The sequence below is a fragment of the Heteronotia binoei genome, chromosome 10 (genome assembly GCF_032191835.1).
Source record: "Heteronotia binoei isolate CCM8104 ecotype False Entrance Well chromosome 10, APGP_CSIRO_Hbin_v1, whole genome shotgun sequence".
Taxonomy (NCBI): domain Eukaryota; kingdom Metazoa; phylum Chordata; class Lepidosauria; order Squamata; family Gekkonidae; genus Heteronotia; species Heteronotia binoei.
This window is the reverse complement of record NC_083232.1, coordinates 54,087,746-54,105,551: the sequence shown is the minus strand read 5'-3', so window position 1 is coordinate 54,105,551 and position 17,806 is coordinate 54,087,746. Positions and strand designations below refer to the sequence as shown.

The 17,806-nt window shown below is 40.9% G+C and overlaps 1 protein-coding gene across 1 annotated transcript in view; it reads left to right on the top strand.

Moving 5' to 3' along the window:
* Positions 1-17,806, top strand: part of RAPGEF5 (Rap guanine nucleotide exchange factor 5) — a 193,273-nt gene that overhangs the window by 54,830 nt on the left and 120,637 nt on the right. The window contains exons 7-8 of the mRNA XM_060248650.1: positions 2,192-2,240; positions 15,837-15,919. Coding sequence (XP_060104633.1) covers positions 2,192-2,240; positions 15,837-15,919 — 132 coding nt within the window. The remainder of the gene's footprint in view (positions 1-2,191; positions 2,241-15,836; positions 15,920-17,806) is intronic.

Here is a 17,806-nt window from a genome sequence, read left to right as displayed (position 1 = left end):
GGTGCGTCCTATCCTCCGGAGCACCTTATGGTGCGAAAAATACGGTAAGTTGGATTTCACCAAAGCAGCCAGGCCTGCTTTACTGAGACCTTTAGAATGAGTTCTATAAGCAGGGAGATTAAAAACTTGAAAATCCATCAGTCTAAACCTGCCTTCCGCCCATATTTCCTGAAGGAAGACACAATCAAAGGATTTCAAAGAGTCCACAAAATCTGAGTCATTCACTTTACTCTTCCACCCAGCTGTGTTTCAGGAGACAATGTGGATATTCCTTGTGGCTTCCCTAGCTGGTAGTGAATTGATAGTGGATATCCTTTCTAGCACCCTGGCGTCATCAGTGAAAATACAGCCGTTATGTTGGGGTGCTCTTGAGCCAGTTAGAGAGGGTTCCATAATCAGATCAATTAAGTCAGCCGATGGGGGACAAGGGGACAGGGGGTTGCCTGCAGGATCCAGGTTGATTGAAGGAACTGATTTCCCCGGCTCTAAAGACCTTTGCAGCTGCCGCTTAGTACATTCAAGACTTATGAGGATCGCCTGTTGTTCTTTTTCTGGAAGGCTCCCAAATGACTACAGAAGGTCATCTTCTATTGAAACATTAAGGGGACTGTGCATCACATCCATAGAGGGCTGCACTGATGACTCATTATCCAACTTGGGGTTTGATTGGGACTGACCAGAGCATGCTCTAGATACCTTAAAACACATCGAAGCCTTATATTTTGCCGCTGAAGATGATGCCTTCTTCAAAAGATGAGGATTACTTCGTGAACTGTCCCTTGCGGACAGGTTAGGCAGCAGATCATTAGTTTGAGAGTTAATAAAGGATTGCACAGGGAAAACCCCCTTTGACCGTAAGTAATTCTTTCGCCTCAAAATTAGTGAAGGAATGTTGTAGGATTGAAAGGTAAGCAGAATCCTCTGCATTTGAGACTGATCATTAAGAGATTCGATGGTAATCAAGTAAATTTTGTGATAGTTCAGATGAAGAAGTTCACAGAGATGAGATTTAACTAAAAGTTTACTTCTCCAGTATGGGGTCTTCCTGCCATAAGGACAAACTGTGATGCATACCTTATTGGGCTGTAGAACCAATTGTTGCACGTTCCTTTCATTGCCCATGCTGACCTTAGACTCCGTAAAGGAGCTCCGGGGATCCACATCCTGTGTTGCAGACAGGCACTGCTTTAAAGGGGCTAAGGTGTGACTAGCATCGGTGACTGTGTACTGAGAATGGTGAGGTCATTATAGGGATTGCCTTTTGGTATTTGGATCACAGGGTATGGTATGAAAGTGCATGATACATTAGCCATCGTGAAGTTAAGCCAGTTGAGTCTGGTCAGCACCTGGAAGATTAGGCATCCCATGCAGATTGTCTCAAATTTTACTGTGGAAGAATAGTTAGATTGAAATTTATTAAGTAAATAAGATTTAATTGGTCATGTGCACGATTACTTGTTACAGTTGATAAGAAAATTATTTTCTCATGTTATAAATTGTTTTTAATAACTGTTGTCTCTACTTAAAACATTTCTGGGGGAAATACATGTTCCTATGAACAGATTTTCAGAGCCCTGTGGCACAAAGTGGTAAAGCTGCAGTACTGCAGTCTGAACTCTCTGCTCACGACCTGAGTTCGATCCCAGCAGAAGCTGGTTTCAGGTAGCCGGCTCAGATTGACTCAGCCTTCCATCCTTCCAAGGTCGGTAAAATGAGTACCCAGCTACCTGGGGGGAAAGTGTAGATGACTAGGGAAGGCAATGGCAAACCACCCCGTAAAAAGTCTGCTGTGAAAACATTGTGAAAGCAACATCACCTCAGAGTCGGAAACGATTGGTGCTTGCACAGGGGACTATCTTTATCTTTTATGAACAGATTTTAACATGCCATATGATATTTTTATCAGTTGCTTATTGCTTTAGTCCATTTTTGTCTAAGTAAATCCTCCAGTGGCCTTTATGCCATTGATCATAACTATGGTTGGACCATCAGGATTTTTAAGAAAAATGAAGATAGAATGTCACTGAGATTTTTAAATTAAGTACATGACTGTGGGATCTGGGGTCCCAGATTGCAGATGATGCTGATTCCTGTAACCTCAGAAAGAGAGCAGATGGTTTCCTTTTGAAGTTTGCATAATAAATCCTGACCATCAGGGCAACTGTAATGCTTTATCTTCTTGGTGCATTAGGTGCAGAGAGAACTGGCTGCTGTTCTTGCTATGAAGGCAAGAAAATCAGGTGAGTACAGTAAGCTTTTGATTCTGCAGGTTGAGAATATGTTGAATGACAAGTAGTTTAAAACTGTGGAAAAATTGCTTAAGTGCAACAAGGAATATTTGCCGACATTTTGTTCTTCAAACTTTGTTCTTGTTAATGTTCATCAGATAAATAACAGGGTTTCTGGTTTCAGCTAACAAATGTGTAGGTCTTGTTTTTGAAAAGATGTTTGGCTTCTCTGATTGTAACACTCTCCCTGTCCTTCAGTTGTACCAGATGGCTTATTTCATTTTTTAAAAGATATTTTGCTCAAGGTATAGAATTAAAATACATAGGATATATGTTACCAAGATTGCTTGCTATTCCTTTTTGGAGTGTTGTTCTGGTGGTTAGATATGTTTTGAACATTGGATGCATGTGTGTGGGTAGTGAGGAATACATTAAGGGGTGAGTCTTTAATATCTTCCCCCTCTCTCTCCCCCTTAGGTGCAATTAGTGCTGTCATTTGCATACAGTGCTTGCAGATATATTCAAAAGCAAATGGAACATATAAAAGTTTAATTATATGTACTCACGTTAACAAATACTTGAAAAGAAATATGCCTATGGTAGGATATAAGTAGTCTAGTTTGGATGGTCTGAGGGTATACCACTGCAGTTATGTTTTGGAAATCAGTCAGTTGTAGCTGTTTAATGAACACCAATAAACTTGCGGTAGTGTTGGTAAAGAAACTAGAGCATTGGTCCATTTGTTGTTAATGGAACCCTAACTTGACTTTGTACTGCAGTGTTGGGCTGTGGCATTTTAAACACATTCCTTTCATCATCTTGCTAACATAAAGATAAAATGATAGCAATGTGTGCTATCAAGATAATGAGGTCTTACAGAGGCGATATTTTTCAGTATTCTATTAGTCCTGCAATAAAGCCTCTTTGACCAGATGAAATGGCATATACTTATTTGGGTTTTTTTTAAACTCTGCTGTTTGTGTTGTACACTTCCTGTAGAAATAATAAACATAAAGTGATTGCTGGATCAATCGTAGCTATAAGTTTTAGATTAGATTAAGGTTTTAATGATTTTAAGGAGAGTGAATTAAGATGGCTGATTACTGTAACTGGCAGGATGCTGTACAACAGCAGTAAAATTTATCAATGCAGACGGTGTAATGGGGGCTAATGTAATAGGGTTCAGCATTTTGCTTTCATAGAAATTTTTCAATAGGGTAGGATTTGGATATTGATGTATGTGATGTTCTTCCCCTAGTGCACTGCAGTTCCTATTTAGGGACAAATGATAGTATGTTGTTGCATTCTGACTTATAAACTGTGATTTGTGCTTGCTCCCCAAATCAGAGTTGCCAGCAGTGATTTTCCATTCTAGTTTGGAGAGCAAGCACAAACCATAGCATATGGATCCATTCCAGTCCGGCTTTCGGCCAGGTCACGGGACGGAGACAGTTCTGGTCGCCCTCATGGATGATCTTATGCGACATCTGGATCAGGGCGGTTCTGCAGTGCTGCTGTTATTAGATCTGTCAGCCGCTTTTGACACGGTTGACCACCAGCTACTGACTGACCGCCTCACCGATGTGGGGATACAGGGATCTGCCTTGCAGTGGCTGACTTCCTTTCTCCAAGATCGGGGACAAAGGGTGGTGATAGGGGAGGAAGCATCCCAGAGGCACTCCCTTAGTTGCGGGGTGCCGCAGGGAGCGGTCCTATCCCCGATGTTATTTAATATCTATATGCGCCCCCTTGCCCAGATTGTCAGGAGGTAGGGACTGGGTTGCCATCAATATGCGGATGACACCCAGCTCTACCTAATGATGGGTGGCCAGTCTGACTGTACCCTGGAAAATCTAGACCTGGCATTACAAGCCGTGGCCTCTTGGCTCAGACTGAGTCGGCTGAAATTGAATCCGACGAAGACGGAGGTTCTCTACCTGGGTCGGGGCGGTCCGGGGAGAGAGATCCAGCTGCCGGCCCTTGACGGGGTGCCACTAATACCGGTCCCCAAGGTCAAGAGCTTAGGCGTGCTCCTTGAGTCCTCCCTTACAATGGAGGCTCAGGTGGCAGCCACTGTTAGATCTGCCTTTTTCCATCTTCGGCAAGCACGGCAGCTGGCCCCTTACCTGGACCGCAGCGACCTAGCGACGGTAATCCATGCTATGGTCACCTCAAGAATAGATCACTGTAATGCTCTCTACATGGGGCTACCCCTGACGCTAACCCGGAGACTACAACTAGTGCAGAACGCTGCGGCACGGCTGTTAATGGGGCTACCACGACGGGGGCACATTCAGCCAGTGCTGAGAGAGCTGCACTGGTTGCCTGTTGTGTTCCGAGTTCGCTTCAAGGTGTTGGTATTAACCTTTAAAGCCCTTTATGATCAGGGACCTGCCTATCTACGGGACCGCCTTTCCCCATATATCCCCCAGAGAGCACTGCGATCAGGGACAAAAAATCTGCTGTCTGCCCCTGGCCAAAAGAAGCCAGGCTATGTGCAACAAGATCTAGGGCCTTCTCGGTGGCAGCACCAGAACTCTGGAACACCCTCCCAGAAGCTATAAGGGCCCTGCGGGATCTGTCGGCGTTCCGCAGGGCCTGTAAGACCGAACTGTTTAGACAGGCATTTCTGGTTGACTGAAAATGAGCTGCCACCGGACATCCTACAGAAGCTGGTGGTCATAGTCAGAACCCAATACCGCCAGACTGGATCGAGATAGCGTAATAGTTTTAAACTGATAAATGTATTATGGTTTTATATGTTTTATGGAATGATTGTTTTTATGATACTGTAAGCCGCCCTGAGTCCGCTTGCGGAGAGGGCGGGATATAAATGCAAAGTAATAAATAAATAAATAATAAATGGGTTTTACTGTAATGGCAACCTGTGACTTTCCTCTAAACAGGAAGTAAGGGAGGCAATCACAGTTCATGAAAGCAGAAAGAAAGGAGGGGTCAAGTGAACTCACTCATTTAGAGAAGTAAAATTTCTGGGAATCTTGGAATCACTGGGGAAAAATGTAGTTTATTACATTTAAAAATAAATATATACTTGAAAATATATACCTCTATTTTACTATGTATATACAGGAATTATTTTGATGTATTTTTATACATTGTATAATATGAAAACTTCATGTCATGTATACACTCCATGGTTTGTAGGCTTCCCAACCCTCCCACCCTGGCTGGGGACTCCCAAATTTTCAGCCTCCTCCCGCGCTCTTAAAAAGTCTGGGGGCGGGGGAGAGAGAACATACCTGCAGGCATCATGTTTTACAGCTTGGGATCGGTTTTTAAGACTGCACAGGAAACAGGAACGGCCCTTTAAGACTGCACAGGAAACAGGAACGGCCCCTCCCTTTCTTTTCCTGTGCAGCGTTACTTTCGTTTTCACAGCCGGCAAATTCTGCTGGAAGAAGACCAAGTGGTAAGTGTTTGTTTGTGTGTGTGTGTGTGTGAGAGAGAGAGGGAGGGGGCAGGGAGGGGGGAATTCCCTGGTATGGAGGCCCACCCCCCCTTTAGAAAGCGTGGGGGGGGGAGGAAATGTCTACTAGGCACTCTATTATTCCCTATGGAGAACGATTCCCATAGAGAATAATAGGGAATTGATCCATGGGTATTGGGGGCTCTGGGGGGGCTATTTTTTGAGGTAGAGGCACCAGCTAGTGCCTCTCCCCAAAATACCCCCCAAGTTTCAAAAAGATTGGACCAGGGGGTCCAATTCTATGAGCCCCAAAAGATGGTGCCCCTATCCTTAATTATTTCCTATGGAAGAAAGGCATTTAAAAAGGCATGCTGTCCCTTTAAATGTGATGGCCAGAACTCCCTTGTTCAATTATGCTTGTCACATCCTTGTTCCTGGCTCCACCCCCAATGTCTCCTGGCTCCACCCCCAAAGTCTCCTGGCTCCACCCCCAAATTCCCCAGATTTTTCTTTAATTGGACTTGGTAACCCTAATGGTTTGGCATTCAACTCAAAGCTAGAAACAATTTGGAAACAATTTTGAAGCCTATAAGCAAAATTTCTCATAAAAATTTTGTTCTTTGCTGTGCACATCTGCATATGGCTACTGTGGAGGGACCAGATGAGTTTGTTGTTTAAACAACAGCTGTGTTTTAGGGTACCCATCTTGGTAAAACAGAATGTTGTTCTCACTCAGATTCCATGAACTTGCTTTGTGATCTGAATGTGAGAATAAAGTACTTTGCAGTAATTGTTACTCTTTTAGAGTTTGTGATTCAGTGCATGGAATTGTGTTTGTTTAAATTTGTTGGGTGTGGTTTAACAAACCTATAGCACAAAAACCCCAGTAAGGAAGAGCGGGCTGAAACTGAATCCAGCGAAGACAGAAGTCCTTTGTCTGGGTCGGGGCGCTCAGGGAGGGAAAATACCTCTCCCGGTCTTCGACGGGGCGCCGTTGAAAGCGGCGCACCGCGTTAAGAGCCTGGGAGTTTTACTGGAGCCTGCATTATCAATGGAGGCCCAGATTGCAGCCACTGCCAAGTCAGCCTTTTTCCATCTAAGGCGGGCAAAGCAGTTGGCTCCCTTCCTAGAGCGCCAAGATCTGGCAATGGTGCTTCATGCAATGGTCACCTCGAGACTGGATTACTGTAATGCCCTCTACATGGGGCTGCCTCTGTACCGAACCCGGAAGCTGCAGCTGGTGCAGAACGCAGCGGCTAGACTGTTGCTGGGACTCCCTAAATGGGAGCACATACAGCCTGGGCTGCGCGAACTGCACTGGCTGCCAGTTACATACCGGGTTCGTTACAAAGTGCTGGTCATTACCTTTAAAGCCCTATATGGTCGAGGACCTGTCTACCTTAGGGACCGTCTCTCCCCATATGAACCCCAGAGAGCACTGAGGTCAGCCGGGAAAAACTTGCTGACTATCCCCGGACCGAGAGAGGTGAAGTTGCAAAGCACCCGTAACCGGGCTTTCTCCTCTATAGCCCCGAGCCTATGGAACCAACTTCCAGAGGAAATGCGGGCCCTGCGGGACCTAGAACAGTTCCGCAGGGCCTGCAAGACCTTCCTCTTCAGACTGGCTTTCGCTGATGAAAATGGAAATTGCGAAGGAAACCGCCATCAGAAAAAGTAAACATAGCATTAGCACTTTTAAAAATTAATCAACTTAATTTTAAAACTTAACCAGATTTTAATTAAATGCTTATAATGTTTAATGTAATTTTGTTCATTTGTATAGTTTAACCCTGAACTATGTTGTTAGCCGCCCTGGGCCTGCTCCGGCGGGGAGGGCGGGATACAAATAAAATTTGTTGTTGTTGTTGTTGTAGTAATATATTCAAAGGAACTGCAGTTTCTTCAATGTATGGCTTGAATTCTTGAAAAAATAAAAATAAAGTTTTTCTTTAGATTTTTAAAAAAGATCTGTTGCGTTGGATTTGTATGTTATTTCCATTAAAAATGGAGCATCTCCTGATGGTAAGAAAACTAGCATTAAGTTCTTGTCAGACAGATTTGAGGGAAAATAATGATTATGATAAACTTATTAATTCAGAAACAGGCCTTGATCTAGGTTATACCTGTGTGATCATATAGTATAAGGTACTATAGCTCAAGAACTACAGGTCCAAAGCTCACTTGAACATGTTGAACTAGCGGAGATGCTTTTTTTAATTCCACCCATGTCGTCATTGAAATTCTCTTTCTGTTTATTGTACACCCCAGGGCTTTTTTTTTTTTTGAGCAGGAATGCACAGGAACGCAGTTCCGGCTGGCCTGGTGTCAGGGGTGTGGCCTAATATGCAAATGAGTTCCTGCTGGGCTTTTTCTACAAAACAAGCCCTGGTACACTCTAAAGATGTTTCTATGTTACTTTACCAATTAAAAGACAGTAATGCTGAAAGCAAGACAGTTTGCTATAGATAGGTGTTCAGACTACTCCATCATGTTTTATTTCCAGTTTACCTATGCAGAAATCCAGTAGTTCTACAGAACAAGTATGTGTTTTCTGGATTGGGCACTGGAGAAACAAGTTCCATGGATTTCAATGGGGCTCACTCCCAAAGAAAGCTGTAGAACTACAGCCATTCAGACAGTAATAATGATAAGGGAGCATTCTCAAACAAAGTTTAGTAAACATAATACATTAATCCTGGTTATTTAATACACATATCTGTTTTCGGATGTTTAATTTGTGGTTCTCTTTCTTGTGGTCAATTAGTTGTTGCAGAAGCTATGAGAAGTAATGAACTCTACTTTATAACAAAGTGTCATACTAAATTTAAAATTTTAATTGCAGACTTTAAAAATACTTAGATGACTTAAAATCTAGCTGTGACTGTAATCTACCAATCATTCCTCAACTGTATAAAATATGGAATACTCTTTTATGTTTTGGCGGGGTAGTAGTGGTAGAGGTAGAATCTTGTTTTGTATTTAACATTTGAAAAACTGATCCTTGGAGATTTTGCTGTCTGGAAACTAAACCAGCATAATGAGTTCCATTCTCTGTAAATTCAATAATAGTTTTACACCTCAAGTCAAAAGGAAGTTAATGACCATTTGTGCACCAGTGATAGGAAATTATATTGCATTTCATATTCTTATCAATTTAGAAATATAGCATTACAGCAAAGTAATTTATATTTAAATTGATTTAAATTATGTACCATAATCATTGCGGACACTAGAGAACCCCATGATAAGAAGAAAAAAAATAACATCAATGACATTTGTAAATTTGGTATGTGTAGTTGTTTCCATGTTGGTCCCAGTGGATTGGACAGATATGATTAAGGAGACCACTGTTAGAATGCGAAGATATGATATGCCTCTTTGAGGATCAGGGGAAGAGGGAACATCACATGTGTGAGGAACCCAGTCAGAGGCTTTACTTGGGAAGGCGACCACTTTAAATTTCTCCCCAGTCACCTTCCCTCAGTAAGGCTCACAGAAATCCGGCCAGAACTAGACGGTTTTAACGTTAACAACCACAAAATACTTATTAGGTAACAACAGGCAAAGAGGGGGATGAAATAATATTGATTATAACTGTTCAATATTAAAAGGCAAATCAGTTGGCAGCTAGTTGGCAGAATAAAAAAATTACAGAGAGTAGAGACTTTTTCAGGCTGAGGTAAAAAATATAACAAGACTTTGGCAGAATATCTTTAAAATAAACAATAAACCAGGCAGGTTTCAGAGTCCCACTAGACTCTACTTCACACAGGCTGTCTGTGCCTTCTGGGCACTCAGAATGCTGTTTCTTCAGATGTTTTACCCTAACTTAGGCAGTGCCAAATCATATAAATAACAAACTTCAATCACTCTTCCACCCACACATAGTGAACTCCTGACTGGTGTCAGTATTCTCCCTCACAGACCCTTTCACACTGGCTATCTTCCAGGACTCACACCCCTCTATACTGATGCATCTCAACCCCACAGCTAGCCCTCTGGTCTGAGAGTCTTGGGTACCTCTGCTGACCCCTAGAATCCAGTTCTCCCCTCAGTGTGTAATTGTGTGATCTAGTTTGTACTTGGAGATTGCCTGATGCGCTGGCAAAATATCCCTCAGAGAGTTTCAAACCGTCTGAAAACTCCCCTTTTGGTGAAGAAGTGTTTATCTACGTTCTAGTTATGTGCACAAATGGTACCACTTAGTGTCAGTTTTTAGTTTATGATTTTGATCTTTGTTCATAATGCTTCCTGACATATATATATATATATATATATATATATATATATATATATATATATATATATATATATTAGCATTTTTCTTTTTTTTTAAATTATATTTTATTCTGATTATTAATTTTTGTTTGTATGATGCCATCCTAGTAGTCTGTCTTCTACTTGGTAGAATCTTGAATGCACAAATGGGACACCACATATCAGTCCACAAGCGTGCTGTGCAAATTCAGTGATCATTGCCTATTTTAAATCAAAGCTTGGAGTCACATACTAGTGACTACAGTTATCCCATATCAAAAAGCCTTTCCTCATAATTTTCTATGTGATTTGTATCTTGATTTTTATTATCCTTCTTAATGCAAAAGTATATTATAAACATTTTCCATAGTGGTAGAGTTGCCACCCTCCAGATGGGACCTGAAGATCACTCAGAATTATAACTGCAGACATCTGTCCCCCTGGAGAAAATGGCAACTTTGGAGAGTGACCTCTTTGGCATTATACACCATGCTGAGGCCTCTCTCCTCCCCAAACACTGCTCTCCTCAGACTTCACAAAATCTCCAGGAATTTCCTAACCTAGAGCTGGCAACTCTACATAGTAGGTATAAAATGAAAATGTTTCCCCATAGTGTTGTGCTGGTCTCCTTGTAAACTGGGATGTATATTCTGTTCTTCTCTCCTGATTTGATAAAGCACTTCCTACAGTCCATCTGTCTCAAAGGATGATAGGTGGTTTTTGATTATTCTGGATTTGTTCCTGCAACTGAAGGAGAATATTGTCAGTATCTCTGCAGGTCAAGGGGATGGGGTGGGGAAGAGAGAAACTTTCTCCAGCTGCCAGTAAAACAATTGACCTGCATATCTGCTGAAAATGGTCATTCGTAACTTGCAATGGTTAACACCCTATAAAACATGGATAGGAAGTTCACACCTTCCTTGGCTTTGTTGTTCCAGTCTGTTTGGCTGCCTTTAGTTCATTAGTTTTTATTGAGAAGTTTATCTCTCCAGCCAGAATAAGCATAGTGCATACAAATTAATTCCTGTACAGTGCAACATAATTTTGGAGAAGATCCAAATGTGATGAGTATTGTGGCCTTTTAATTCATTGTGCTCAGGGATAAGTTTTTTAGATTAAAACAAATGTACTCTGACATAAGTTAGACATACATAACAAGCTGCTCTCCAGCACTCAGCCTAATACTTTGTGTTTTCCATAAATACTTGGAAGCTCTGATATTTTAAAATGCAGTTTTGTTCAGTTCATGTATCTTCAAATACTCTTCAGTGTTGAATTGGAGGATTTTCAGTGTATCTATCTGACATGCTCTCTGTATTATTTTAAAAGTATAATTTTGGCAGGAAATGGGCATTTTATGTTCCCAAGAAACCATGCATAGTATTGACAATATTATTAGCCTTATGTTCCTTGAGATTATCAATCGTTGGTGTATCGTGCCTAAGTATATTTCTGTGTATTCCATAATTCAAGTACAGTTTATTTTTTTGCGGTGGCTATTATTTTTTACCTAGGGAGAGCTAGATAACTCTAATCTCTGTGTCCTCTATTCCAGCTGTTTAAACCCTGCCTTTGCAAGTAAATATCTTCCTTTTTTCTTTTAAGAAAATAAATAATACACTTGCAAAATGATGTAATGTGCTTAATTAGGATTTATTTAATTGGGGGGAGTTTTAAGTTGCCCTTGACCTTATGTCCTTCACTTAAAACCTCTTGAAAGCTCACTCTGAGAACTCTGTTTGCCAGATTATATTTTGCAATAGAATTATCTTCAGTTGAGTGGTGGCCCTTCTGGAAAGCAAGGGTTCATAATGGAAGTGCTGCAGCAATCTTAATTTAGGCTGTAACCCCAATGATACATGATAATGATTATCCATTTTAAGTGAATCTTCCATTAAGGTTTAAGTAGGTTATGGGTTTCTCTAAAATAACTCTGAAGAAATTAAATAAGCCTTACATATCAAGGAAGGCAATCCTCTCTGTATATAAATATACCCAGTTTCTATCCTGGAGCAAGCCTTCACTCTGTTATTGAATAAGATCTTGAAGGAAAAAAAACCCTTCCTGAGGTCAACAAAGGAGTTAAGAAAATAAAATAAACCTTCTGATCCTTAAGTGACCATTAAAAAGGCAACATTCAGAACTTCTTCAGGCTCATTGGCAGATGAACACCATTTGAAATTGCACTTCAGTAAGCTAATGATCATTTAACATCACATTCTTCATTGGTTTGAAACCAGAGGAATACTATAGGTAGAAATTGAGAAGAGTTGCAGTAAATTGTATCGTGTCCTTTGTAGTCTAGTCGTACTTAGTGCAACATGGAACAGATTTGTGACTCTAGAGAACACTACATTTGTGTTCAAATTATATAAATTGTTTTCTTTGCTCTCAGCCATATTTACAGAGAAACAGTTTATGTTGGCATAGTAGAAAGCAGACCCTTGGCTATTGCCCAGATATTATAAATCTTATCAGGAAATATATTATTTGAAAGTTCATTCAAAATTGCAACAATTTCCCACCCCACCCTTACACATCCCACCTTTGTACTATACATCTTGTTTTTAAAGCTTAGTACCAAAATGTGGGAAATTATTGCTACATTTCAATACTCTGTGAGTGAAATTCAGTATTAATTTTGTTTGGTAGATTTATGTACCATCTGATTTGCATAACTGGGTTTAAAATGTATAAGTTCAAGGGGAATATTCTTGGATGCTTAAGTAGAGTGTACAAATGCAACATTTCCTCTCTTTTCAGTTAAAACTATGAACCAATCTGGACTTCAGTGACATTAAGGAGATCCTATTTGAGATATAATACCAGGATAGACAGTAATCCTTACTTCTTGCAATTCTCTAGAGCAGTGGTTCTTAATGCTTTTAGTGTAATGGACCCTTTCAAAACTCTGATGAAAGCTATGGACCACACCATCCCACAAAAATATAACAATGTGATGATGATTGTACGTAACAGGAAGGAAATCAGAGAAAAAAAATTTTTTTGCACCTGGTTCACAGACCCCCTGAAGCCCATCCATGGACCCCAGGTTAAGAATCCCTGCTCCTGAGCTTGTAGATCCCTCTTTTAGATTGCCTTGGGTGTGTTGTAAAGGAGCTATTTAAATCCATTTAAAATTGCTTTACTTTGCCATGGGAAGAGATCCTGCCATGTAATTCCAGTTGTCATATTTACATGTGCTTTTAAAAACAAATAGAAACTTGCAAATACATGTCTTGGGCAAAGCCTGCATAATTTGTCAATCTTATATAGATCTTATTTAGATTGAAAGGTGTGAGATTGAGTTCCTTCAGATAGTCAGCTTGCTACATGTCTATTGAACTACAGGCATTTTCAAACCAATCTTAAGGAACCTAAAATGTGATTGCATTCTCTAAATCAATGGTCCCGAACCTTTTTGGCACCAGGGACCAGTTTTGTGGAAGACAATTTTTCCACGGACCAGCGGGGGATGGGGGGGGCATGGTTTTGGGATGATACAATTGTGCACTTTATTTTGGTGCTGTGGTTAAGTGTGCAGACCCTTATCTGGGAGAACCGAGTTTGATTTCCCTCTCCTCCACTTACAGCTGCTGGAATGGCCTTGGGTTAGCCATAGCTATTGCAGGAGTTGTCCTTGAAAGGGTAGCTTCTGGGAGAGCTCTCTCAGATCCACCCACCTCACAGGGTGTCTGTTGTGGGAGAGCCACTCTGAGATTCAGAGTGAAGGGCAGGATATAAATCCAATGTTGTCATCTTATTATTTTTACTACACTGTAATATATAATGAAATAATTATCCAACTCATGGCCTCGTTGCTAACAGGCTACAGACCGGTACTGGTCCACAGCCCAGGGGTTGGGGACCCCTTCTCTAAATTACCCTTTATTCATTATAAAATATGCACTCAGTGTATTAAACTAATCTTGTTAGAAAATCATGTTCTTTCCTGCTAAGACCTGGACAAAGTTACTGAACTTAAATTGTTACACAGTAAATTGTTACAAACAGAGATTCTTTAGCTTCCTCAAGCAAATAATTTAGAGGGGAGGGAATTCAGTCTCCTAAGATGCTTAGTAGTAAGTGTAGGAGTCAATACCTGTCTACATGTTACTTGATATCATGGGCAATCACAACAATCGTGTCAAGCCCTGTCTGAGCTGGCAGCACCAACATCTCTGATGTTCCGGAAGTAGACAGCTCGCCACTGCTGCCTGAGTCAGCATCCCCCACACATAGCTGCAATCTGAAGACCTGCCTGACTCCACAGGTAGATACCTCCACAGGTACCTCAGCTGACAGAGCGACTCCACCAGGAGTTAGCAACCCACTGAAGAAATGCACACCTGCAGGGAAGATGGTCACTGAGCTCTGAGTTCTAACAGGAGCTTCACCACTTGCTAATTGGAGGATCACCGGAGGCCCATTTAGCCCCCTGCTTGAGGCTGGGCTTTCTGAAAGCTTTGATGAGGTGATTCTCATTGTGTCAAACATCTTGCTTTGCCTTGGATCCTCTGAATCACATGGAGAGTTCCACACAACTGTTGGGTGTTCCTAAAAGCTTCTCTCTTTGTTTATGCAGTTGGGAAAGTGTATACCAATATTATTAAAATCTTAGCTGCAATAAGGAAAGTTAACCACATGGATAAGGTAAAGTGTGAGGGAAAGGGTTCCTAAGAACGGTTATTTACTGTGATAAATTGACTTTCAATTTAAAGAGAAATTTTCTTTGAGGAAACAGGTTCCAGCAAACCCTTTGCATATATGCATAATTACAGACACACATATTTGTAGTGCAAAAATGTGCTGTTGGAATTGCCAGTCACTGTGATTGATACTTACAGTGTAGGATTGCCTGATCAAATACGAGGTTCCTGTATCTTTATTCCGTATAAGGAAGAAGAATGTCAGTAGAGGCAACTTTTATCATTGCCGTAATATGCGGAGTCATGCTATTTCTGCTGAACTTTTCCATTCTTCAGAACTATTGAACATGTTTGAGCTGTGTCTCATATTTAATCTCTACATACTAATAACATGTTTCCTTAAACTCATTGGAACATGTATATTTTCTGAGTGTACTCAGGGTGCTCTTTTTTCAAAGACTGATTTAGAGAGTACCAAGTATGTGCCTGTGGGGCAAAGCATCCCTGACTTTCCCCCTCAAAGGTTAATTGACTGGTAATCAGTTCATCCACTCTGTAGGTGCTACTAATTGCTCTCTCTGCCTACATAGTCCTTATCACTTTCAAGGCCAGAATAGGAAATGTCAAGGTCAGAGTAGCTTCTCATGAGAACCTGTAGTTACTGGATGGTGGGGGGAAGGTTAGGAGTGGTGAGGCAATTTTTTAGAGCAGGGGTGGCCAACGGTTGCTCTCCAGATGTCTTTTGCTTACAGTTCCCATCAGCCGCAGCCATTGGCCATGCTGGCTGGGGCTGATGGGAGTTGTAGGCAAAAAACATCTGGAGAGCTACCGTTGGCTACCCGTTTTAGAGGACCCCAGCAAGACTGAATGTCTGATGTTCCTTGATTTAAAAAAGATAATTGAGCTAAGAACCTGGAAAAAAAAAGCTGGCTTGGATTCTGATGGATGAAAGGACTGAACTATGTCACGCTTAAATTGCAATTTACAATGGCATAGAGAACACCTATGCTAAGGCCTTTTGACTCTTGGGCTTAACATAACTTCTGGAAGGTATTAGGCAGTTAAGCTAGTTCTCTTGTTTTCCTGCTGTATGATTCTGAGATAATGTGTTGCTTGTAGTTTGAATCTTTAATTCTGTTAGAAATCATATATTTTTTTATAAATGCTTTAAAATAAAATTTACTGAAGGTCTGGTTAGTTGTGTACAACTGCCCTGGGGACCAAAGGGGTTCAGCCTTGCCAGTGTCTGATAACATCATTCATTATTTTTCCCAGCCCTAGAAATGAATCAAAATGATGAAATCAACAGTGAAGAAGAAACAGAGCAAGAAGACTGTAAGGATGTCTACAATACACAGGTAGAAAATGATTCACTATTAATGTTTTGCGTGGTCTTGTGAAATACGCTTGCTGAGAACCCCAAAGAGAAGCAGAGAGCTTTCCCCAGTACACATAAGCATGGAAGTTGTTGATTTTGCCCATTTGCAGGAAAGCACCTGCAGAAGGCTCTGCTCGTATTAGCAATGCTGTTGTGACATAGTGTAGGGAAAGAGGCTGACATAATGATAAATTTACTTCATTGGTTTCATAATATAGGCACTTGAGGGACAGAAATAAATGTCTTATTCTAAGACTTGGCTGTAGACAATGAATTATGTGATATGGGGCTGGATCTTCCCAAAGGTTCTGAAGGATGCAGATCTTTCCAGTAGTCCTTTCTGACCTTGGAAAAGCTGATTTCTGGGGTCATGGGACCCTCGTGAACAAAGACCTATGTGGTCCCAAGGACTGTGCTAAAGAGGGGAAGGGGTGATATTACCCTTTCCTCGCTCTTCCATAAGTTTCACTGTGCTGATGGAAGGGAGAGGTGGCAGTTTTTTTACTCATCCCTCATATATGCAGCCCCCCAAACTAGTATAGTTATTACTACATGTGGGTCCCACCTTATGCAGAATTAACCAAATATCGTTGGGACTTATATTAATAATGATGATAGTGTTTGGCTGTTTAGATCCCTAAATCTTCACTAGAAATGATCCCTACTATTTTGCATGACTGTTCTGTCAAGATTATATTTTAAGCAGAGTAGGATTTTGAGTTGAATCAGTGGACAAACTGTGCAGCAAAAGTGAGAGAACAACAGAACTTTAATGTGTTCCTGTTTTGAGCCAGTGATTCACTGATGCTCCAGTAGTCACCTTTGGCAGTGACTTCTACAACTAGATCATGTGGGTCTACACACCCAGTCAAATACGATATATAAGAAGAGATAATGCTATTGTATGTGCTGTGATGGAATTCTGGTTCAATGAAATATATATTGCAGGGGTGGCCAATGGTAGCTCTCCAGATGTTTTTTGCCTACAACTCCCATCAGCCCCAGCCAGCATGGCCAATGGCTGGGGCTGATGGGAGTTGTAGGCAAAAACATCTGGAGAGCTATTTATTTATTTATTTATTTGATTTATATCCCGTCCTACCCCACTGAAGCGGGCTCACCGAGCTATTGTTGGCCACCCCTGATGAGTAATGAGACAATGTGTGAATGCAATGCCACTCGATTTATAATATAGATGCAAGTAATAAAGGATTTGGAGTTCTAAAAATTTTTTGAAAGAAGAGTGTGTTGGCCATATATAAAAACAAAGCATGGAATTTAAGTTCTTCCTTCTAAGAATCCTTTTAAAGAAATCTCATGAAGCTATTGCATGTACAGAACATAATGCAAAGAATGCACAATCAAATGTGTACAATTGTGGATCTGGTCTTGAATTTATTAATGAACCAGATTGGGAGATTTAGTGAAGATATAGGTATAATTTGTATTTAGTATGTAGTCATTCCCATCCTGAAATTAAATTCATTTGTCTTTGTGCTTGCTTGCTTGGCAGAAATTTTTCTTTACTACTTTTGCATAGATTCACTAAATTTGCATCTCTTCATATTCTAGCAGTCTTCTACCAACTAGATGTGTGGCTTTGGGACAGAATAGTGGGAAGTCAGATCATTGAGGGCAGGGCTTTTTTTTTAGAAAAAGCTCATCAGAAACTCATTTGCATATTAGGCCACACCACTGACACCAAGCCAGCCGTAACTGCGTTCCTGCTGAAAAAAAAAACCCCGATTGAGGGAATGCTTTGTTATTCCTGTTGAATGATTTGAAACCTGCAGCATGTGATGTCTGCTTAAATACCACATATTGTAGGGAACCTCGATAGGAAACGATGATATATTTCAGTGGCAGG